The following is a 23489-nucleotide window of genomic DNA, read 5'->3' as shown; positions in this document are numbered from 1 at the left end:
GTTAGATTCAATGGAAAAATTCACGACGCTCTTCTATAAATCACCTGCTCTTTAACTTTTAAAGTCTATGCTTACTATAAAGGTTTCATAAATTTAATGCGCGATTATCAGTTACATATATATTAGTTTTTTTTTTTGTGCGTCACACCTGCACACACCTAATGTAAACTTAAGTCATTTCTGTGGCTTTAAACGCACTCCTCACAAGCAATGGTCACGAAATTAGCAAATGCTACGACACATTCAATGTTCAAAACGAGTGCACACATAATTATTCACTATATGTTCAGAATTGACAGCTGTTGGCTCACTTATATAGCTGGTAGCTAAACTAAACGTCGGCGCTCTGAAAGCTCTGCTAGCGAATTAAAACCCAGTAACTAACCGACCCGATCTATACGGCACATTGTCCCCGCCCTTTATTCTTCTCGGCACAACCGAAAGCGCGGCACAGTTTATGGACATTTCACAACGTGCTCGCCGCGTAATTGTCATAAACATATGAATGAAACGTCAGTGAGGCAAGGTGAAGATAAGACGAGCTCGCGACTATAGCGATAGCTCTGAGCAAGCCATGTGAAGCGGTAATAAAATATTGACGCTCGCTAATGCACGACCGTCCTTTCTATAACGGTCGCTCTCTCGGCATTACTCCGGGATGTCGGGAAAAAGGAGGAGTGAAATAAGAGCTCTGTCGCTGTCGCGAGACGAAGAGAGCTGACACGTTTGGGCGATTACTGGTCCGCGAGTTCGTTATGCATACAGATGAGCTAAAACAACTACACAGAATGCAAACGAAGTGATGAGTACCAACGAAACAAAAGAAAGCAACAACAGTTTCACCGGCACCGGGCCTTCATATCATACCTCGCATGATGCACGGCTGAGGAGCAAGCGCAAGAGACCGTAATCTTCCATACCGGCCTAGATACAGAAAAATGCAGGATAAAACAAAAAGAATGCAACAGAAAACAGGCATAACTGTACAGCAAGAACTAAGGAAACTGTAACGTAGGCGGTTCCGCTATCCTCACGAGCTAAACATCCTAACTTATGCCGTACCTTTTCTTCCAGCAAGGTCACTTCAGCATTCTCAGTGGCCATGATGTGAAAAGGGAAGCAGCAGTCTGCATTCCTGGTTCCCATTGGTCAAATCTTTGGCCAGACGCGATTGGTCCCAGTTTTAGTTGTGAAGCATGTCGTCATTTCCGGATGCGCTAAACGTGACTCGGCGGGAAAACAAGCAATGAAAATGGCGGGTGAGTGCTGGTTGTGCCGTGCTGGCGGTGCGAACGTTCCGTCTGATCGCTTTATATTGAACTAATCGCATATTGACATGTACCGGCATACGCGGAATTATGAATAATGCCTGAAACCTATGTGTCTGTTGCTCTAACTGTGAATGTATCGACAGCGCTGACCTTTACGGGAAGCGCTCTCGTAGACGAGCTCCCGGGAGAGCAGAAACTACGTTGTTTACCTCAAAATATTTAAATCGGGCGACCGAGCCTTCATCACTCCGTGAGCAGCACTTATCGTGTCGCCTGCAACATGAGGTCCCTATTTACAGCGACTAATATTTGAGGCTTATAGAAACAACTGGCCATGTTATTTCAGTGCCACATTTTTTTTTCTTGCGGCTTCGCCAGCTGCGGCGTAGCCGCGGCGATCTATATTTTCCGTTGTTATGCTGAACCTTTGTGATTTTTATTCCTTCTAGGTGTCTCATTATCGAAAGAGGCCCTGGAGGCCTACGTCGTCTCTGCGAATGATGTTGTGCACTTCAAGTTGGGTAAGAAACTAGCGCTTCTTGGCGCACATTTTTGCTGATCGCTGGGTTCATCTGTTCCAGTTATGACGACGGATGACATCGAAGATGATGACATTGCCTTTAATCCGGAGATGTCTCATCAAATCTTCGGCGAGGGGTAAGAAACCAAGATATTCGCACCTACTTCGCATCTGGCTGTCCTGCGTCGGTGTACTGTCAGGTGGGAAAGCCTGGGCTGGCGCCGGCATACGTGTTTGTCTGCAGGCACATTTCGCCCGGCGTGACGCCTGCGCGTGTGGCACATTGTGTACAAAAGCCATTGCCGGGCTGTTGATCGACGCAGGAAGCGCTTGCTAGCAAGTTTCACACGTCCTAAAAAAAAAAAAAAAAAAGAAAGGAAAGAAAGCTGCGAGTTTCAAAGATACAAATCGCGCATTACCCAGTCTTCTGCAGCCATTACAGCACTACATGCTGCGATTCTTACTTTACATAGTATAACATCAGTTACCGCTGTCAAATGTCTTGCGTATTTTGCGGAAAACTGGGGGCTTCTTATTTCACCACATGTACTAGCTGCAACAACTGGTTGTAATGATTGGATTTTCGTCTTCTGTAAGTGCTTCGAGATGAAATGGAATATCCATTGCATAATAATAAGGCATTGATGCTGTGTTTTTCTTTGTAAGCTTCGCAGCTGAAATCTTGATTGATACTCAAGCAGTTTGAATGTCAGCTGACTGTCCTGTGCACTGTTGCTTTAGCCTTTGGTTCTATTACCTCCTTGGCTTCTCGTGAGTGTGTATTACCTTGAAAAAGTGAGGGCCCACAGACAAATCGATGGTCATCTGAGTAATATGTACCATATAGGCAGTCACTGAAGGCTAGTAGTGCAAATTTGAACTTGTCTGCTATGCTTTTCAGTGCAATAGCCTATTGTAATCTTTAATGAACAAATATAAAGGATGACAGCAGTGCTGACGATTTCGTTGATTTGTAAACATCAGTGATTCATTAAGGAATTGCGCCAGTAATTGAGTCGACAGGAACATGGTGGGGATCTGGAAAATGCACTGGAGAGAAAGCAGTAGAAATTGTTAGACATTACATACGGCGTCCGGTGTGCAAGTGAGTTATATTTGGCTCAAGTATTGATGACAGCGTTATCTTGCACCTGACATCAATAATTTACCATGTTCAAAAAGCACCACAGGGCCTCCTTCAGTGTACGTCAGTTGTGAACTCAACATCAATCACTACAGACCCTTATCGTCATCAGCCTATTTATCTTGAACTAGGGAACAGTGCGAAAGACGAGGACGGAGAAGAGGCACTGCATCCTCATCTTTCGCACTGTTCCCTAGTTCAAGACGTTCAATCAACTAGCCAATACGTTCACTTCATTAGCCTATTTATGGCCTCTCCCAGTGATCTCCACATACTCCTGTATTGCGCCAGCTGACCCCATCTTATTCCTGCAAATTTTCTTATTTCATCACACCACTTAGCTCTTTGCCATCCTCGACTGCAGTTCCCTTCTCTTGACACGCACTCTGTCACTCTCCTCGACCACTGATTATCCTCCCTGCACATTACATAGCCTGCCCAACTCCAATTCTTCCTAATGGCAAGTAGAATATCAGCTACGCCGTTTTCTCTGTAATCCATGCTGTTATCTTCCTGTCTCAGTTTCATAAGGTTACACCTAAACCTTCTTCGTTCCATCGCTCATTGCAGTATCCTTAACCTCTTCTCAAGCTTCTTTGTTAACCCCAGCCATTAGTCGGGCAAATGTGAATTGGGAAAAGAGTCCCTTGCAATTAACAGACCATCACACTAATTCACATTTGCCCAACTAATGGTGTGCAGGCAGAATGCAGAAATTAAGACACCGCCATTAGCTTGGCAAACTGCCTCACAGGGTCGCTAGTTACCAGCAAGGTCCATTGTGATGTCCATTAACAGGAGGCTGATGGTGTTTAAGCAGTCCATCACCACCTCTTCATTTCCCAGTGTTGAACCAGCATTCATGTTACATTTTCGTATCCAATTTGAGCAGTGAAATGTTGAGTGCAGAGAAACAAATGCAAAAGCTGGTAGATGACTGCGCATCCTCATTGTGATTTGGGTCTCCTGTTGTTTCACCATGTTGCTTTAATTTGGTGCTGGCTGTCGTCATGCAGTCATTCATCATTACAGGAACCCCAACAGGTTGCATACAAATTGCTAGCACATTGATTAACACTTGCTTTTTGTGATATCATGTTACTGGAGTGTGACAGTTCAGAGACGCTTCTTTAGTTGGAAATGCACACTTTGTTCAAGGTGCTAACTGTGACAAAAACAAATTTTATTATATTCTGTGATGTTACATGGCAAAATCATGATATGCTAATGTGCCACGCTGTAGTGGAGGACCCAGGGTTAGTTTTGACCACTTGACCCTCACCAGGTCGCATAACAAATTTTGGTTATGCACTGGAAGTTTGCGTGCCCTCTTGGGAGGGTTCTACTGCAAGAATTTTTCAAATTGGTTAATTAATAACCGAGATAGAAATGTTTCAGTGCCGTAAACCCATGATTTTAGCAGGCGAGCGTCACCGCCGTCAAGGGCACTCTCTCCACTTGCCCCGTCTAGGCTCCGCAAGCAAAATTTCTTCCCTGCGTTCAGAGCTCGAAGATCGCGTGATGCATACGTCATGGGCGCCACCTTAATCTTTTTTCCCTTGCATTCTTGTTGCGCGGTGCACTTTTGCTGACAGTGTCACATGCGAGCTGTTGCGTTTGTCTTGTTTTGCGCAGCGAAAGATATTGCGCGCTGTGCACGAGAACATCCAACTAGCAGTATAAGTCGTTTCTACGTGAACACTGAAGTAGACACAAGCGGCTCACAGAGCGTGATCGCGCGCTGGAACAAGGTAGAAAATTAAGCGTGAACAAGCAGACGAAACAGAAGTACATCTCTCTTGCTGCTGTGTGAAGTAAAACGAAAACATGCAGACGTTTGGTTTGTGTTTTATTATTTCTCTAAACCTTAATTCGTCTATTGAAGCAACAGATTACACAAATAACAGATGTTGCCTTGAGTAATTCTCGAAGTGTCATGGGTCACTGTGGGCGACGTCACGGCATATAAATGTAGGTAGGCGCACTTGTGCACATACGTCATCCGCTTGGAGCACGGTGCCCGTGAGGAAAAGGGCAAACAGTATTTAGTTTGAAATTTCAGCTCTTTTCGTGGTGCGTAGTGATGTAATTCTTAGCAGACATAATCGTGAGCACGCATTGTATGCACTGCACCTGTAAGCTCAAAGTGGCCAGACCTGGTGAGGGATCCTCTAATGTGCAACTAAATCAAAGTACACAAACCTTCTTGCATTTAGCCCCAGCCAATATGCAGCTACCCAAGCCCGCGTGACTATCTACCACTGCAGAGCAGTTTGTCATTTAAGTTGAGTTCTGTTATTGAAGTCGAGGTTTTGACGGAAGCCTGTCTGGTCAGGAGGCATCATGAAGAAGGGTTAAAAGAAGGACACTGACCACTGAAAGAATACAAGAAAAGGCGTTTTGGCTCCCCTCCTGTCAGGAGAGCCGAAACATCTTTTCTTGGTATTCTTTCAGTGGTCAGTGTACTTCTGTTATTGTGGAAAGAAACTTTGGTTACTATTATGTAATGTTTCTCTTCACCACATCGTGCACGATGGTCACAGTCCACAGTAAAGCTGTTGTAATGACGGCATGATAAATCGACTGCATGCAGACAGCTGATGTAACAGTCGCCTATATAAATAGCAACACGAAAATTTATATTCTAGTTGCACTCAACACAATTGAAAAAAAAAAAATATACACAGCAAACAATTACCAAATGCTGGTGGCACATGGGTAAGAAAAATAAAAGAACATCCTATGGCAAAGTATAATTGGCAACAGTACTACCTTTGAAAAAAGAAATAGATCAAGAAACAAATTCATTAAAAAATGTGCCTTAAGGAATTGAGAAGACTCAGCCATAAACAACAATTAATAGAAAATGCAGAATAAGAAACTGGCAAGAAGAGCAAGAACACTAGCACTGCTTAAGAAATAAGCCGCTATCGGTTTAATTTCGCTCATGTGCCTGTTTTATTTCTCCCCCCTCCCTTTTTTTTGTCAGGGAAAGCATCTTTGGCTACCGGGACTTGCAGGTCAAGCTGTACTATGGCAGCTGCTCACTTACTCCATACCTTGGCATGTCCTACACGGAAAAGATTGATTTAAAGAAGAGTGATGGTCTCAAGGTATGCTGCTGCTATTTGCTCTGCACGTTGTCTCAGAAACCATCGATGTGATTATGCCAGCGGGAAGTTTATTCCTTCTCTGTGACCCACTGCATTGGCTCAATGGTTGTGTCATTCTGCTTGAGCAGGAGGTTGTTAATTGTAGACAGGGGTTTCGCTTGAGCCATCTTCGTACGTAAAGCTTAGGCTTGATGGCCAACTCCCTATGCCTTGTACAGCAGGGCTTCGTTGGTACCAGTACAAGCAGAAACACGGCGACACACTGTTGAATAACCAGCACAACGTTTATTGCTACCAGTGGATTCGCTTGGATGCAGGCTAGGGATGGCCCAAACGTTTGCTGGGGTCGTTCGGTGAACAAAGGCAAGGCACAACAAAGGATAGAAACAAGATGTGTAACCTGGGGTCCTCTTTTCATCATGGCTCGCGGTCTTCTCTCCTCTGTTGTTCATTGGCTGCGCCGATTTCGACAGCCCTGCCTTGTTCTTTGCGCTGGCTGCCCAATGGGCGCAGGGTGCTGCGACCACTTGGTGGTCTATGTTTGCGACTGGTTTGCAAGAGGGTTGCACCACCGTGAGAAAATCTGTCCTGCTCCTTGCACGGGAAGAGAGGAAGAAGGCGTCTACTCTCCTCGCTTCCGTGGCGCGCATAGGAACACGGGAAAATATGAACCTTCATAATAATTCCCACAGGGTTCAACTCCCAGATGCAGTATTCTTTAAAAGAGAGCTGTGTTGCTTCATACCGCCACATTACAGTCTACAGGTGCCTTGCTCTGAAACATTAAAACATCAGGTTATCTTTATACAAAGAGAAATACCATTTTTTATGGAACAATGTGTCGCAGTGCAGTCCACTTGTGACGATACCACATATAATGATGCATTGACTTAAGAGTATCAACCTATGCGTCAGGGCTATGAGGAAAAAAAGACATATATAACAATATGTTATGACCGAATGTCGAATACAACATTAAAATCTTTCCCTTCTGGACAATGTTTTCCATGCAGACTGAGCTCACTATTGACATTGCCAAGTTTCTCTTAAACGAACAATGCCAAGATGAGACAAGTTTGCCTATGAGAGTTCAGTTCGTGTCTGCTGCCATTACACTGCAGCACTTCCCGCCAATGCGCCTATTGTGAAAGCCACGGAGAGCATTGCAAGTTGGCGCAGCGCCCCACTGCCGCAATGTTTCATCATACTGAAATTGTGTATAAACACACTTCGTTATATTGAGGTTCTAAATACATGGTGTTATGTGGACAAAAAGTTATATAACATTAAATACTTCGTTATATCGAGAACTTTGTTATATCGAAGTTTGTTATATCGAGGTTTCACTGTATAATACGGGGGATGTTGAACAACAAAATTTGAGGGTGTTACACAACTTCAAGGAACACTTGACACAAGAAATTGAATGAACTGGACCATTTTCGTTTGCGAGTAACTACAGTAGAACCCCGTTGATACGTTTTTCAAGCGACTGCGAAAAAACAACAGTGAGGAAGGCTGCAAATCGCCGCAGCAACGTAAGAAATGACTCTGAATGGCTGCTGGTACAGTTAATAGACGTCTTGGCACTTGTACTGTGAGCAGCGACTACACACATGTAATTAAGAGACACCTACGATGTTCCGTGATAGTAGCCCCTTTCTACCTTTGGTATGCTTCACCAGATAACATGGCTATGTCGTGGTGAAGCTGACTAAAGGGAATTGGTGGTTATGCATGCTTGCCAGCCCCAAAATAAATGTAGCCCTGCACTCTGTTCCTGGTAGGCTTTAATTGATGCACACCACTTCGAATGCTTCACCATCTGCTCTGTGCACGTTTTCTCTTGATATGCTTGTACAACCTCTCTGGCTTGTTGCAACATATTGTTCACTTGTTACAGCATATCGGTCACTTGTTGCAACACATAAATGTATCATCTCTGCAGCAGTGTGTAAGAGCAAATCTCCCTCTGCAAGGCTAAATGTATGTGACCGCTGCATTCAAACTGAACATCAGATGCGGGAGCATTACAGAATGGCGACGTATCGAAGGGAGACATAATACATAGGGGTCAATGGGATCGAGGTCAGGACCATGAAAATGCGACATAGCAGCCGGGAAAACAAAACAGTGAGGAACGTATCAACAGGGTTCCACTGCATTAGAGTGGGTTATGGAGAAACTTGTCACCTGCCATGGTACCTCAGTGACTGTGGCATTCTGCTGCTAAGCACAAGGTTGCGGGTTCGATCCTCTGCTACCACGGCAACATTTAAATGGGGGCAGAATGCAGTAACGGTCATGTACTTAGATTTAGGCACGAGTTTAGAAAATACCATGTGCTCAAATTTAATCCAGTGCCCTACAGTACAGTGTCTGTCATAGCCCTGTTAGACCCCATGAATCAATCAATCTACCTTTCCGGTCTCAATGCTTTTGAAGTTTCAGATGCATTTCCGTCGGTGGGAAAATCGACCATGCCCACTCATACAGCTTTTTTTGCTTTCAGGCTGATGATGTGCTCAAAACCGTCTTGGAGAAACTGCCTTCTGGTGTTCACACAAACATCGATGAGTTTGTGTCCGTACTTCCCAAAGAAACCACATTCCGACCATTTGGTGAATTACTTCACTCGTTTAAAATTGGAAAAGGTGCGTGTCTCATTGCATTGTTCCCCATGGTTCACATTGATGTTATACTTGTATGAGGAGAATGTACAGTGAAGCATTTAACTGCATCATACACTTGAAAAGTTTTTGTTTACCTAAGCAAAGAAATTTATAACATGGCAACGCTATCGCAACATTGTCTCACGGGACTTGAAGTGTTCTTCACGCGAGTTTCTCGGTTGTGGTGATGTAATAATTCACACACAAAGTGTGATGAATTATCTGAGAAACTAGCTGCACTTAACACTCCGGTGGCACACATTCCGCATTTTTGACATTGCTTGCGGATGCGCTGTGCTTTCTTTACTATGAAGATGGGATCTGTATTGCGTTCGAAAGCTTACTTTCTCTGCATTTGAATGGCACCTAGTAGTATTGCCTAGCATGAAGGGTTGCTTGACGGTCATCAAAACATTAGGGGTAAACATTAGGGCGTTGAAGCCTACGAATTTCAACGTTTACAGCACAAGTATTGAACATAACAAAATGCAGTTCGCTGTGCCTTTAGATGAAATGTAACAGAATACAGATGAACCCACTTATAACAATATTGGTTTTAACAATATATCGGTTATAACAATGAGAAGCTGCTGTACCGTCAACTTTTGTATGTTTTTCATGCTGGAATAACCTGTTTACTACAATGCCCTGATGCCGCATTATCAGTTATAACGATTAAGTCTGGCTGCTCGGTGTCCGCGCCGAAAGTAGTGAAATACAAAATCCTTGAAAATAAAAAAGGAAAATGAGAAATTTGAGCCGCTGTACGCTGCTTCAACGGCTGCTGTGCACTCATTTTCCAGCCTTCTCTGCGCGCCTCTCTCTCCTGTTGCCCTTCCACCCCTCCTAACATGAATGGGCTGCGCCCATATCTCTGCCCCCCGCCACCCTCCGAAACACGAATGGACCGCGCCGACTGCACTGCTTGCATCTTGCTCGCTGGCTCCTCATTCAGTGCAGTTCTGCAAACAGCCCCGTGTCCATCTTTTGCGTCGAAATTGTTCCTTGCCACGTGGTATCTCAGCCTCTTTTGATTCGCCGCCCGCTGATAATTGGAAATGCACGACGTTGCCGGTGAAAAGAAAGCGCACGGCTATATATTTGGAAACTAAGTACTAAGTGCTTCTAACCGATGAGGTGATTGCCGCGAATGTGCTTGCATCGGATAGCGACGGCGGCAGCGATAACACGGTAGAGCAGGCTGCCTCAAAGTTGTCCTCACAGGAGGCCTGGCAGATGATTCAGTCCCTCCGGGGCTTCGTTTTCACGAGGAACCTTCCACTGCACTACGTGGATGGAGTACCTGGATACCTTGGAGAAGGATGTCAGTAAGGCTGACAGACATAGGGTTTTCTCTTGCAATGCAGTGCGACGTTACGGGGCGAGATGCTTTTGGCGATCTTGCCTCAGCGTTTCTTCTGGAATCCTCAAGCTGACAGGCTGCCATGGCAACCTCCTCACATATTTTACAAGGCCCCTTTTGGGCCCACCAAAGCGCTGCCTCGGCAGTGCTCGCATATCGCTTGCCACCCGTGAGCCCTCTTTGCAGTTATAGCAGTGCCATTCTTCAACACCGACAGCCGCGGCTTGTTAGACGTGATCGGAGTGCCCAGGAAACAGTTAATCGAGTGAGGACAATCAGCAGCCGGTTGGAGGAAAGTGGTGGGGAGGGGCACTGGCCTCCCCGCCGTTATAGTTTGCTAAGGTCAGCTCTGCGATACCCCTATATTTATTTTTTCATGCAACCTGTTTTTAACAATTATCGGTTATAACAATGGAATTTTCGTGCCATTTGAATATTGTTATAAGTGGGCTCGACTGTGCTATAACAGAGAGACTTTGCATTGCAACAATTTGAAAGGTGTATAGGCTCTGCTAAAAAAGTACAAAACAATGACGCATTTCGATAGGGACGAAAAGCAAAAATAACCGTGTACTAAGCTTTAGGTGCATGTTAAAGAACCCCAGGTATACCAAATTACTGGAGTCCCGCACCATGGCATGCCTCATAATCAGATTGTGGTTTTGCCACGTAAAAGCCGATAATTTAATTTAACAAAACAATAGATATTGAAAAGTAAAGATTTTTTTCTTTTCAATTCAGAACTGCAATTTTTGATGATGATATAGAAAACACTCATTTTAACATGTGTGCAAAGTTTTGTTGCATCTCAAGAATTAGTTCATGAGTTATTATTACTTCAAAATGACAATTTATGGCTACATTTGGTCACAAACTTCTGGAGTAGCAACAGAACTATTACTAAAGTTTTGTCGCTGTTAATTTTGTAATCAAGTCGAAAGCCCGTCTTTACAATATAACAAGAGAGAAAGTCCTATGTTTATTCGGAAAGCTACCCAGTAGTAGCAGTGTACTTAGGTAATTGTTCTGGTGGCCATGTCCATGAAAACAGTCATTCTGTTTGACATACATTGGGGCTTACTACCAGTTTTCCAATAAATAGAGCCACACAGTGTTCTAGTATTACCATCATTCATGACTTTTACTAAGAAATGCTTCAAGCGAAAAATTTGCAGTAAATAATAAATCTCACAGCCAATTTTTGGTGGTGATGCCATGTATGCAAAAGAAAAAACATCAAGCTGTTTCACGTAATTTCTGGTATTTGTCAAACGTGGCGCTGCTAAACATTACAAAGGGGGGACAAAGCAGATGGGTTCTTTTTGCAGATTTGCATATTTAGCTCACTGCAGTCACTGCACCTAACCAACATTTCTTCAAGCACACATGTCTGTAATCATGCCTTCGATGTAGCCCTGTGGGAGCCCACTCAATGGTGGCTGCTTTAAGAAAGAAAGAAAATGAATTCATCGAGGACGGCTGATAGCTGAAAAGCTGCCCAAAGGACGGTGCAACCAAAGGCAATTAGGATAGGCGAAAGTAATTTAGGGCGAGAAGAAAAGAAGAATGTCCATTTGGCCTATTCACAATGTTTACAATCACGAACGATAGCACAATTTTTCCGGATACAGTTAAACCTCAACAAAACAAAGTAAGTAAAACCAGCAATTTGCTTTGTCTTCTTGAAATTTCGTTGTATTGAAATTCGACCTTTTATGCAAATAAGTACAGTCGTACAGTACACGGAAAGGGGCCATAGAATTTTTCAAATCATTGGGCAATCGAAAAGAGCAAGTTTGAATGAGTAAAACAATTAATTTTGATGAATTTGGGAGTTGGCGACAAATGACGCAGTTTCATGCCACATCGCCATTATCTTCACATCGGTGGCACGAATTAAGCAAAGTCAGCCACGCTTTCGCGTGCACTCTGCCCCCGTGTCTGATAGCGCTGGCAGCGGGGAGCGAATGCTTCGTCGTTCTTTCACTCCAGCAGGTGACCGAAACTTGCGATTGCACAACCTCCAATACTAAACGTTCGGGAAGACAGCTTACATGATGTCACGCTGTCTTGGCACCCCCACTCTTTGCACATGGGGCAGATTACCTCTAACGCAAGGTGCGCGGCTGCGTATGCGTGCAGCCACGACCGAGACGCGCGACGCACGCCAACTTACACCCCCCCCCCCCCCATGCCCCTCACGCGGCCTTCATCGCGTTACTGCGAGCTAGCTCCCCTCTCCCTCTTTCCCTTTGCTCATGCAGGAAGGTGGCACTTGTGAAGCCACGATCTTTCTTGTCTCACCCTCACAGACGTTCACTCACACCTTAAGCACAAAGTGCGTGGGGCGTGATAGGATCTTACCGCACTTGGACTTCATATGGAACATGATGCCGGCTCCACTTCAGCGGTTGCTCTTGTCGCGCGACGTGATTTGAGAGGTGCGTCTGCAAGCAGCCCCTTGTAATTAAATCATTTGACCTCCTCTGTCCGTGGAAGATTCCATTTATTGTCTCGGCGTTCCTTTGAGGTGGAAGCGAAATTTCGTTATATTGAGATCGCATACAAACACAGTTTGTTATATTGAGGTTCTAAATACATCGTGTTCTATGGACAAGAGTTTATGAAAAGTTAAATTATTCTTTAAATTGATGTTTGTTATATCGAAGTTTAACTGTATTTCACTCCCTGTGCAGGGTATATCATTAATGCATCCCAGCCAGCAGGTGGGACAGTCCATTGTGCCATTTTGCACAGAAGTGTTTGTACATCAAGTAAGACTTTAGGAATTTGCTGAGTCACCACCTTTTTCAAAGGTGATTGTCCAGGATTATGGAAGTGAGCACACAACTTATCACTGAGTCCCCCAAACTCGTATACTGGTATCTGGAAGGTACATTTCTGGTTGCAACCATTGTGTTGCAACCATTGCAACCTTGCAAGACACGCACGTAGGGAAGAGAATGAACTTCATAATGTGAAATACAGTCGAACCCGGTTATATCGAACTCGAAAAAAACGCCTATCAGTTTGATCTAGGGCATAATTCGATATAAGCCTGCTAAAGAATTGGACGTCAAGAAAGCACATACCATTTATGAGAGCACCTCATTAATGAAACTAGCTTGCTTTGCATGAAATAGTGTAGTATCTTCTTCCACTTGGGCAACTTCACTGCCTGCGACGGCACATTGTCTAAAGTGTCGGAGCAGCTGCAGCTGCAACCTTCCACATTCGCGCAGGAGTGTCGGGCTAGTGCGAATGCACTACTCACCTTGGAGGATGTAGACAAAGGATCATCGTTGCATTCCTCATTGTGCCGGCTTTCACTTGCGTTCAGTGCGATGGCGGCACTGTAGTCTTCGTTTTTGAGCTCTCCTGTGGTCGAGACACCACCATCCGCACTCACAAACTCGTCGACCGTTGGATGATCCGTCAACGGCTTCTGGAAATTGTGACAGCTTGCTCTAAACTTTGTCGACACTGGCAATGGCTTCGTTGCACTCATAAGCATTTTCTGAGTCATCACCGGGCATTCGGATGCTGGCACGTGTGAAGCAGTTTTGGATGAACCACTTGTACACGGCCACCTCGACGTCACAGCAATGCATATGCGTTGAGCGCCATACGCACGGAGTCGTTTGTTCGTTTTAGCCCTAATCTCCTCCTTATTCTTCAAGATCGTGCTGAGAGTGCACCTCGTAAGGTTGTACGCGGCGGCGACATCCGATTTGTTGCTGCGTTCGACTCAATTTATTATTTCGAGCTTCACAGCAAAAGGCAAATTCAGTGCGCTTTGTACTAGCCATCATGGCAACACTGCTGGAGAAGGCCCACGAGCCGCAAACACAATGAATGAAAAAAGCAGCGAGCCAACTCAGACTTGCACTATCTTGCGCGACGAGAGCACGAGAGCCTCTGATTGGCTGTTTAAGCAAGCGCTGTCGTTGGGCCAGGATCATTTTTTGCATTGGGGGTTGTCGCTGACTTGCCCGGCGTGGCCATGGTAGGGAGGGCGGGTGGATGGAGTCGTGATGCCGGGTTTCCCCGCCGCCACTAGCGAACGCCAACTTCTGCGGGCACTTTTGTGCCGCTTGACGTTTGATATATCGGGAGTCGCTGCTATCTTTTGTTCAATGTAAGCATAATTTTTGCTATATATACTCTTAGTAACTATACCGTGTTCGGAAATTGTTTGATATTGTCACGTAGTAGTGACCGTGAAGAAAGCAGCAAAACTGGGAATGACGAAACTAGCATTTTATTGGGCGCATTTGTGCCCTCAAAAACAGGCTACACTCAAAGAATGGCGACAGCGGTGAACACAGACGGCGATCGTGGAAAATCTGATCTGCTGGTCAAGCGCGTCGGCTTTTATACATGAGTCATCGAAGGTTCCAGAGTAATCTCTGGTGCCTGCGTGTCTTCCAGAAAACTCTACACAATTCGCATCGCACTTGCAATCAGATTATAGAAGCTGCGGTGACAACAGACAATGGGTAGAAACATCGATAACACTCTAGAAACTTCCAATACATGCAGGTGCGTCTTGCGCTGAGCGATAACGTTTGTTAGGTGGTGAAAAGAGGTCCCCCCAAAAAACATTAGTACATGTGTCAATATACAGGATAATTCAAGGTAAATGGGTTCGATATAGTCGGGTTCGACTTAAGTCGTATTTGGACAGATGTGCCGACGCTGCGCAAACATGTGGTTCCCATTGTTGTACAGTGATTTCTTCGGTAGTTCTGCGGTTTTGGTCTTCAAACTCGGAGTCTGACAAGTCTTTGTTCCAGAGAGCTTGAGAAACTTTTGCATCTGGTACGTTATGTGACGGTGAGCAGAATCCCTGAAAATTTGCAAATATAACAATGTCTGTGTCTATGACGACTTGGTTCTGTGGTTCTTCTGGTGATTGGGACACAGGAGTGCTACTAGCCTCTTTCACCTGCTGCGAATTTCAGCCGCAGGAAACCTGTCCTCCATGGTGGAGGTTGAGTCTCGTCGATTGCAGCGCTCAAGTGAGGAGTAACCTGTGAACAAGAGTGGATGCATATAGTGGAGGCAGATACAGCGTCGGTCAATCAAATTTACAAGATGTGAACCAAACCATTTCTTAAAGTGGCGTCACGCCACTGCCACATGTGGTTTCTTTCACTTATGTTTACTTGGATTTCCCTTCGCTGCAGCAGCCGTTACTCACAGCAGCGAGCTTGCATTCTCTTACGTGTGTAGTCGGGCACGAGTTGAAATTCTTGTTGCGAATTCACAAATTGCCAAGAGTTGTTGCAATGTCGCTGCTGGTCAAGGTCTAGCTAACTCTGGCATTGGTCCCATGAAGCCTTGGCACGACTTCAAGCAAACGGGAGCTTCGACGTGCATGCAGGATTGGTTTCCTCAGTGGCAATGATCTATGCCATGAAAATGTTTGTGCTGGAGCTCCAAACCTCGACCAGCAGCGGCTTTGTGACAACTCTTGGCAATTTGTGAATTCGCAACAAGAATTTCAACTCGTGCCGGCTTGAATAGGCATGAACGAATACGAGGAACGGTGGTTCCTGATGTGGTGTAAGGACTCGCATGTGAATGCACTGGCGCGGTACACTGCTACTTCATTTGCAGCCCAGGGAATTATTGCTGTATAATTTCGGTGACATTTTTCCCGTTTGTTGCTGCAAATGGCCTTGACGATCAAGGCAATTAGCCTTGGCGTCAGCTTTCCTGTCACTTCTCTCATGTTTTTAATGTGTAAGCATTCTTTGACGAGCTCCCCAGCCCTGTCACGCAAAAAGTGTAATGCCTTGTATCTGCATAAAAATGTGTGATTTGCTAAGCTGAGGCATTTAATCATTATAATAGTGTAAATGTAGATGATTGGTAGCTTTTGAGCGATAAGGAACAACTTAAAGCAAAAAATAAAATAAAAAGAGAATACCCTTACAGATAGATAGGGCTCCTTAGAAAATGCGTGGGGAAGCTTACAGTAGGGTTGGGTCATATTAAATTTGGGGGTGGGCCAACTTGAAATTTGAATGTTGGCTGACTAAAATTTGGGGGTGAGCCAACTTAAAATTTCAAGGTGGTTCAACTTAAATTTGTTGCTGGGCCAACTTGAAATTTGCATGAGGGCCAACTTAAGCTTAGGGGTGAGTCAACTTGAAGTTTGGGGGGGGGGTGGCGGTATGGCACAACTGAAATTTGGGAGTGAGCCTACTTGAAATTTAAGGTTGGCACAGCTGATATCGGGGCTTGGGGGTAGGCCATGTTGAAATCTGAAGGTGAGCCAACTTCAGTTTCAGAGTGGGCCTACTTGAAATTTGGGGTTGGCACAGCTGATATGGGGGATTGGGCCAACTTGAAATTTAGGGGTGAACCTACTTAAATTTAGTGGTGGGCCTACTTGAAATTTGGAGTTGGCACAACTGAAATGTGGGGTTGGGCCAACTTGAAGTTTGAGGGTGGACCTACTTAAATGGCAGTGGGCTAACTTGAAATCTGGAGGTGAGACAACTTAAATTTGGAGGTGGGCCAACTTGAAGATTGGGGGTGGGCCAACTTCAATTTCGGGGCGGGCCAACTTGAAATTTGAAGTTGGCTCAACTGAAACGTGGGGCAGGGCCACTTTGGTAAGAACAAGATTCTCTCTGCACACCATCACGTCGTTTCCGGCTCACCTCGACCCCCAGCTTGACTCCTTTCAGCAAAATCACTATGCACTATCACCTGGGTAGGAGGACTTATCCTCCCCCTCACAGCAAACTGGCTAGATCTCTGGCGTCCACTTTACGCATGCTTCAGACTAAGTGCTATCCAAACCTGGCCCTTTTCCATACGATCACTCCAGAGGCTTTTAGCTCCACTTGCCCCGACTGTGGGGCTGTTAGCAATCTCGCACACATGCTCTGGCGATGCCCCTCGTTACACGGACCCAGTCGCATCACGGAAGAAGAATGGAGCTCTGCCATACAGAGCTCCGAATTTTCACATCAAACTTGGGCTGTCCAGAGAGCCCAGTCCCCACGTGGGAGCGACCTGCAGCTCTGCCCTAGGCCAAAGCTTCACAGGACCTTGTAATTAAAGTTCTTTGTCTGTCTGTGGTGGGTCAACTTGAAATTTGGGTGTTGGCTGGCCCAATGTCCAATTGAACGCAGCTGAGTGTCCTTTGAGTTACGAACACCTCGCAGGCAAGCAAGCGCATTAAGACGCTTGGCGCATCTTTATTGGGGTTTACCGAGGCGCAGTCAGCACAAGGGTGACATGGCATCACGGCGATGCACTCTCCCCTCATGCAACGCCTCAGGCGCTACTGCGGCAGCTGGTGTTCCCTTTCGACCGCTCTGCTCCGTTGAGGCATGCTCGTGCCCGGCGTTCCAGTCCAAGTAGTACAATTGCTTTGAAGGGGCCGGATGCAGCGAGAAAATCTGACAATTTTCTACTAAAGCCTAAGCATTCTTTGCTGCTGGAAAGGCCTTGGGTAGATGCGCATAAGCTAGGAAAAGCAAGTAAGCAAAACTAAGCAAAAACAAAGTCACAGCCGAGCCCTAACAATGCTTACACATTAGTAGACAATTCTCAGAATTTCTGTAGCTTTCTTCTTTTCTTTTTTGCAAAAGGCATGTAAAATGTCATCCACCCGTCTTGTAGCACAAAGCCACAAAGGAAACACACGCACATTTCTCAGAAAGAAAGCTGTGCAGTTGAAGCAGCAACACAGCTTGATGCTTTTCTAGCCAGTGATTCTTTTACCCTGATTGTCGCTTGAAGAGATAAAAAACTAGGGGTGGGGGAGCTTTTCTCGGCGCATTGAACGTGCTTGTTTTCATACTGCTGGGGAGCGAGGGGAGGGTGTGCTTGAGCCATGAGCATTAGGAAGATAGCAGTGTGCATACAGCCCCTTGATCTGTGCAGATAACTCAACTGTAGCACAAGGGTAGGCCTGCTCTTTTTAAAGCGAAGCTTTCTTTGCCTCTTCCTTCGACTTTCCCACTGCTGCTGCTGTAGCTGTCTTGCATGCTGCGGCGTGAGGCGATTCAGAGCGTGCATATGCATGGCAGGTGGTGGCAGAGAGGAAAGGCGACGTGAGAAACTTATTTGGACCTTTGTACCGTGTCGCATGTGCACAGTGCCCTTTGGAACTCCCTGGGCGTTGCCACAATACCCTCTTTATGGCTTTAGTTACCCGTGACCCCCAAAAAAGCATTGCAGAAACTGCAGTGCTTACCTTTCTACTAATGTACAACCATCTAGAGGACAGGTAGACAGAATGGTAGAGAGGAAGAGTGAAACGAGGCAGAAAATGAGTAGAACCGGTGCTGCCATGGAACAAGTGAATTACAGCCTTGCCACTCTTCACTCATAGTTCCCATAGTTCGTAGGGAGGGAGGCAAGGTGAGAAGGCGCGGAAATGGCACGACGGTGGTTGTGAACAGGCTGGACAAATTTAAGGTCAAGGTATGGTATGGTACATTTCTGCTGTTTTAAAGTTAATAAAGTACTATGCAAGTTTGTCAAGCAGACAACTTATGCACGGCATGCAGACTCGAAAGCTGCATTAAAGCACCGTAGCGTCTAGGCGACACTATGGAAACGGTTGCACATCAAAACGAACATTTCTGTGCCCGCCGTGGTAGCTTTGCAGCTATGGCATTGCTTGAGGTCACGGGTTCGATCTCAACCGTGGCAGCCACATTTTGACGGCGGCGAAATACAAAAAATGCTCATGTATTTAGATTTAGGGGCTTGTTAAAGAACCTGAGGGAATCAAAATTAATCGGTAGTCCGGCACTACGGCGCTCCTCATATTCCTGTTGTGGTTTAGGTACATACAGCCCCATAATTCAATTAAAGTTTAACACTTCTGCCAGAGTGTGATATTCCGTGTGAGGGAATGACAGTGCTAAATTTCTCGAGCGGTTATCAAAAATGGCGCACAGCAATGCCTCAAGCAAACATGTCTCGCTGTGTGTTCAGTGTACTACGCAGACAAACAGCAGTGGTGCATGGAAGTTAACATTTACCATCAACTTGCCACTCTCATATGGCGTTTAGTGTTGAAGAAATTAAACCTTTGCTATCAATATCACCTCTAATTATCGCCAATCAAAGCAAACAGCACACAAAATTTCGCTTACGTCGATTCCCACAGTGTTTGTGATCCACATATTTTTGTCTTTTACAAAAACTACTCTAGGAATATGATGCATTTGGGCACCTTTCTCAGTTATAACCGGGGAAAAGTGGACTCATTCCCCTCAGGTTCTTGAAAAAATTGTTTCGGTGGGTCTGCAGGCACGGGTTCTTGACGGCAAAGAAGTTACCAGACTAGCAGACCTAACAGTATTTTGCAAAAAGTCTTTTGGACCAACTGAGTATTTTCGGCTGTGGAAGTAATCCTAGTTCAAGCTATAGGAAAACAGTAAACAGCGTTCCAAAATATGCTGTCACGTAAGTGCAACTTGTTTAGTTCAAGAACAAGTTTAGTTCACAAACTAGAAAACGTTTAGCTCCTGAAAACTTAACGAAAAGAGTCTTTTTTTATCTGCAGATCCTGAGCGTATGTTCACACCGTTTTGAATTTGCAGGAGTACATGTGTGTGCCTGCAAAGGTAATAATGCCAGGTGGGGAATCATCAAATTCTTGTTCTAGCAGATGGTTCGACAGGCTCTTCAAGGCTACCCGCCGCAGTGGCTTAGCGGCTACGGTGTTGCACTGCTACGCACGAGGTCGCGGGATCTAATTCCGGCCGTGGCAGCCGCATTTCGATGAAGGCGAAATGCAAAAACATCCGTGTCCCATGCATTTGGGCCACATTAAAGATCCCCTGGTGATCAAAATTATTAACTCATAATCGAATCGTTTTGGCGTATAAAACCTCAGAATTCTTCCATTCTTTTCAAGGCTGGTCAGCAATTTTGCAATAAGAACTATTCTACATTTCTGTAACATTGGTGTTCAAAGTTATTCCTAAGAAATATTGCTGATTGATTTGTCATTGCAGATACATGAAAAAGCTATTTTCCAAACTAAGTACTGCAGCCAGAGACTGGTAAAATGAAGTATTGTTTCCATTCAACAGCTTTGCTTTACCATAGCCAAGTGTTGCACACCGTTCTACTCTGCAAGGGTTCAGTAGTTGTAAAGGCTATTGAATGACAACAATAGATTACTTGTTGGTGTACGGTGAAATTTACGAGGAATTCCGGAAAAGCCATTGTGCTCGGCTTCCTCTCTGATTAGGCGATAGGAGGAGGAACGGAATGTACTCTGCAGACGCAAGTGTGATAACAAGATGGGGATTGTCTTCTTCAACCATAGGTGACACAACTTGAGTAACTGCAGCAAGTGAACATGCTCAAGCAACTATATAAACGTCTCAGCGTCGCAGAGCACACATACTGCTGGAAACACTTGATTTCCAATCACACGACGAGGCTCGAGGTTGTTGATTATGGAACTAAAGGTTGCTCCGAATTTTGTGAATCGTCAATTGTGGTTCTAATGGGCTGTGTCATTTGCAAATTCATGTGACCTTGCTGTCACTTTAGAAGAGGCAGCACCATTATGGCGGTTTTCATTGTGGAGCCGTCAGGAAACAAGCAAGTTGGTAATTTGCTGAGGGCATCAGTGGCATTCAGACGTTGGTCACTTTTGGTACCACGGTTATGTACGATAAAATAACGCATACCGTATTTTCTAGTCTATAACTCGCACCTTTGTATAAGCCCCTCAAAACAGCAGTTTTCTCGAAAAAAAAAAACAACTTGTATAAGTCAAAGACGCACCCGTTCCTTTCGTAAGCGGTTTAAAAACTTGATGAGGATCAGGTCGTGAGAAAGTGTGGCGAAAATTCGTTCTTGCAAAGGCTGTCTCCTCTGCATGCATCCTGTGGTAGGCAGTGCTGACATGCATGCAAGGGCCTTCCAATGTCTCGAAAATACTTTTCAGAAGTATTTTATTCCACTAGCACGAACAATGCTATTGATAGCTCACATGATGGCGTTTTGTCAAAGCCATCGAAGTCGTCCTCCTCCGAGCCGCTTGCAAACAATGCAGCTACTTTGGACTTGAGTTCTGCTGGCACGTCACTGTCGTCTTCCAACTTGCTGTCGGAGCGCACTGGAGGCTTTGCGCCTGCCCGGATCACTTTCTCGCAGACTTCGAATTCCCTCCCTGCTGCTCGGTTTTCATGCTCCACTGCATATTCAACTGCAGTGCATGCAGCTTGAATTTAACGTCGTAACTTCGCCGACTTTGCTTCGCCTGCGGTGTCACAGTTAGTGAAGCTGCGTCGACGCAAGCGAAGTGCGCAGCAACAACAGCAACGAGTGCAATCAAGGGTAATTGCTGCGCATGCAGAAGGTGACGTGCGGTGGAGCGTCATTTGATGCCCGCTCGATACACAGGGAGTGGCCGCAGCATCCGTCCCGATTTTGACTGTATATAGACGGTGCGTCTACAAGACGCACCGACGAAAAATTCAGAAAAAAGAACCACGACTTATACACCGGCAAATACAGTAGCTTTTGAGCTGTGCCTCCTAACTTTCTTCTTAGTTTTTCTTTTTTCTTTTTTTTTCTTTTCCTTCTTTTTCTTACGGCTTGCGTGAAAAATAGCATAGGTACCTTTTCTTATCTTTCCATGCAGTTAAGAAGCACAGCAGGGTCTTTCTACGAAATGTTCGACCTGTTTTCCTGTTATTATTTTTAGGCAATGAGAAACATAAACTGGTCTGAACTGTTACTTCGGAGTTCAAGTGGGACTGAAGCGTTTTTGTTGAACCATAAAAAAAAAATTCATGCAGAAACTCCTGCGGGAGTTGTCTAAGTATGTGTAAGCATACAACTCCACTTGCTCATCTGCCACTTGCTCATCTCTGCACAGCTTGGTTTCGTTATCAGTGTTAGGAAACTTGATCTGGCCAGTACAAATGACAGTGCTATGGCAACACAAACTGGTGCGGACGGTGCACAAGGTGCATTGAGGACGCAAGCAAAGTACTGCTGGTGGCGGCGCCAGGTTCGCTGATGACGTTTTGATCATTATAAGCTGTTATTGCTCATTAGCGCCTTGTCCATCCGCATCGAACCATTATGAACCGTGACCAAACAAACAGAAGCAGCAGTTTGTTGACAGCAGGCGATAATATGCATGTGAGCTCGTGTCGGCAAGACAGCCATGTGTTGGGGTACTACAACCAGCTGTCTTAGAGAAGCACAGGCAGCTATCTGAACCTTTCTGTTATATTATTCTCAAAACCATTCCTCTATTCCCCTTGCCACCCGCCTTTGCAGAGGGCGAAGGAGAAAACGCGGTGTATTGATAGAGGCACAGCAAACATACCGAACTCAATTAGATCTGGAACTATTGGTTTCAAGGAGTGAATTTCTCAAACCACGGGCAATTGGAGACACCTGGCGATGGAACTACTGTCGTTTTCAAAATGGCTGCTAGGCTACTTGCAAACATTTTGGTTTTGCTGTCAGCTGACCTAGGGTACTCTAAACACAATGGTGTGAGTGCGCCAGCCCTTCGGCAGCAGCATTCCCATCGAAGACAACTTCTGTCCACAGGCAGTGGAAGGGCATCAAACCAGCCTGGTATGGTACATCTGCCAGTATACAGTGTATTGTTACGCGCATAACCCGCTATGGTACACAATCAACCAGCAATGGTATGGTATGCAATCAACAGTGCTTTAACAATGGAAGCATCAGCCTGGTGCCAACATTTAAACAAGAAAGCTTGTCTTTATCATATAGCAAGTCGAGATGAGTCCACTTGTCGAAACACTGACTGCAGGCTGAGGGCACTGTTTGCCACTTCATCTCTCCATGATAATTCTTTTGTAGTGCCACCATATGATACATGCTGTAGTTCAGACAAGTGGTGTCTGTGTACTAACTCCGTGAGTGCACTTGTTCTCTGCCCAGGTGGCCTGTCGCGTACGTTTGAGCTGTACTCAGCAGGCGTGACGACGCCTGGCTTTCTGGATTATCACGCTCGCATGCAGAGCTTCATCCTGTGGTTCATTGATGCAGCTTCGTACATTGACTCGGATGACGAGAAGTGGGAGTACTTTGTCCTGTGAGTGTGCCATCTGATGCTGTGGTCTTAATCCTTCGATTACTACTTGGGGTAGAAGCATTCATCAGCTGTGTTCCACCACTTGCCATAGGCAGCTAAGTAGACAGCGGCCATCATAAGTTTAGTTCCAATTCTGAGGAAGCTGGTAAAAAGAAAGGCAGCTTTGCAGAGACAGCATCAAAGTAAAAAAATGGTGCAGTCTACTTTGCTGTTCAAATAATATGGCGGCTGAGCAGAGTGCCTGAAAACAGAGTGCCTGGAAGCTTGCCTGTGCGCAAGAAAACATATTCATGTTTTCTTATATGCTCAGTATAAACTATGT

The 23489-nt window shown here is 45.3% G+C and overlaps 2 protein-coding genes across 3 annotated transcripts in view; one reads left to right on the top strand and one right to left on the bottom strand.

The window, feature by feature from the left end:
- The window catches only part of aralar1 (calcium-binding mitochondrial carrier protein aralar1), a 41146-nt gene extending 39985 nt beyond the window's left edge, over nt 1-1161 (bottom strand). Inside the window, exons 1-2 of the mRNA XM_050177622.2 lie at nt 1063-1161; nt 868-924 (exon numbers count right to left, since the gene is read on the bottom strand). Coding sequence (XP_050033579.1) covers nt 868-924; nt 1063-1146 — 141 coding nt within the window. The 5' untranslated portion in view covers nt 1147-1161. The remainder of the gene's footprint in view (nt 1-867; nt 925-1062) is intronic.
- A 57-nt stretch (nt 1162-1218) lies between these two features.
- Nucleotides 1219-23489, top strand: part of Hat1 (histone acetyltransferase 1) — a 39424-nt gene continuing 17153 nt past the window's right edge. For both annotated transcript variants that reach the window (XM_050177625.3, XM_050177624.3), the window contains exons 1-6: nt 1219-1259; nt 1721-1792; nt 1853-1928; nt 5925-6048; nt 8561-8702; nt 23014-23167. In XM_050177625.3, the coding sequence (XP_050033582.1) occupies nt 1247-1259; nt 1721-1792; nt 1853-1928; nt 5925-6048; nt 8561-8702; nt 23014-23167 (581 nt within the window). In that variant the 5' untranslated portion in view covers nt 1219-1246. The remainder of the gene's footprint in view (nt 1260-1720; nt 1793-1852; nt 1929-5924; nt 6049-8560; nt 8703-23013; nt 23168-23489) is intronic.

Source organism: Dermacentor andersoni, chromosome 5 (assembly GCF_023375885.2).
Source record: "Dermacentor andersoni chromosome 5, qqDerAnde1_hic_scaffold, whole genome shotgun sequence".
Classification (NCBI taxonomy): Eukaryota; Metazoa; Arthropoda; class Arachnida; order Ixodida; family Ixodidae; genus Dermacentor; species Dermacentor andersoni.
The sequence above is the reverse complement of the archived record's forward strand: the minus strand, read 5'-3'. Positions and strand labels throughout refer to the sequence as shown.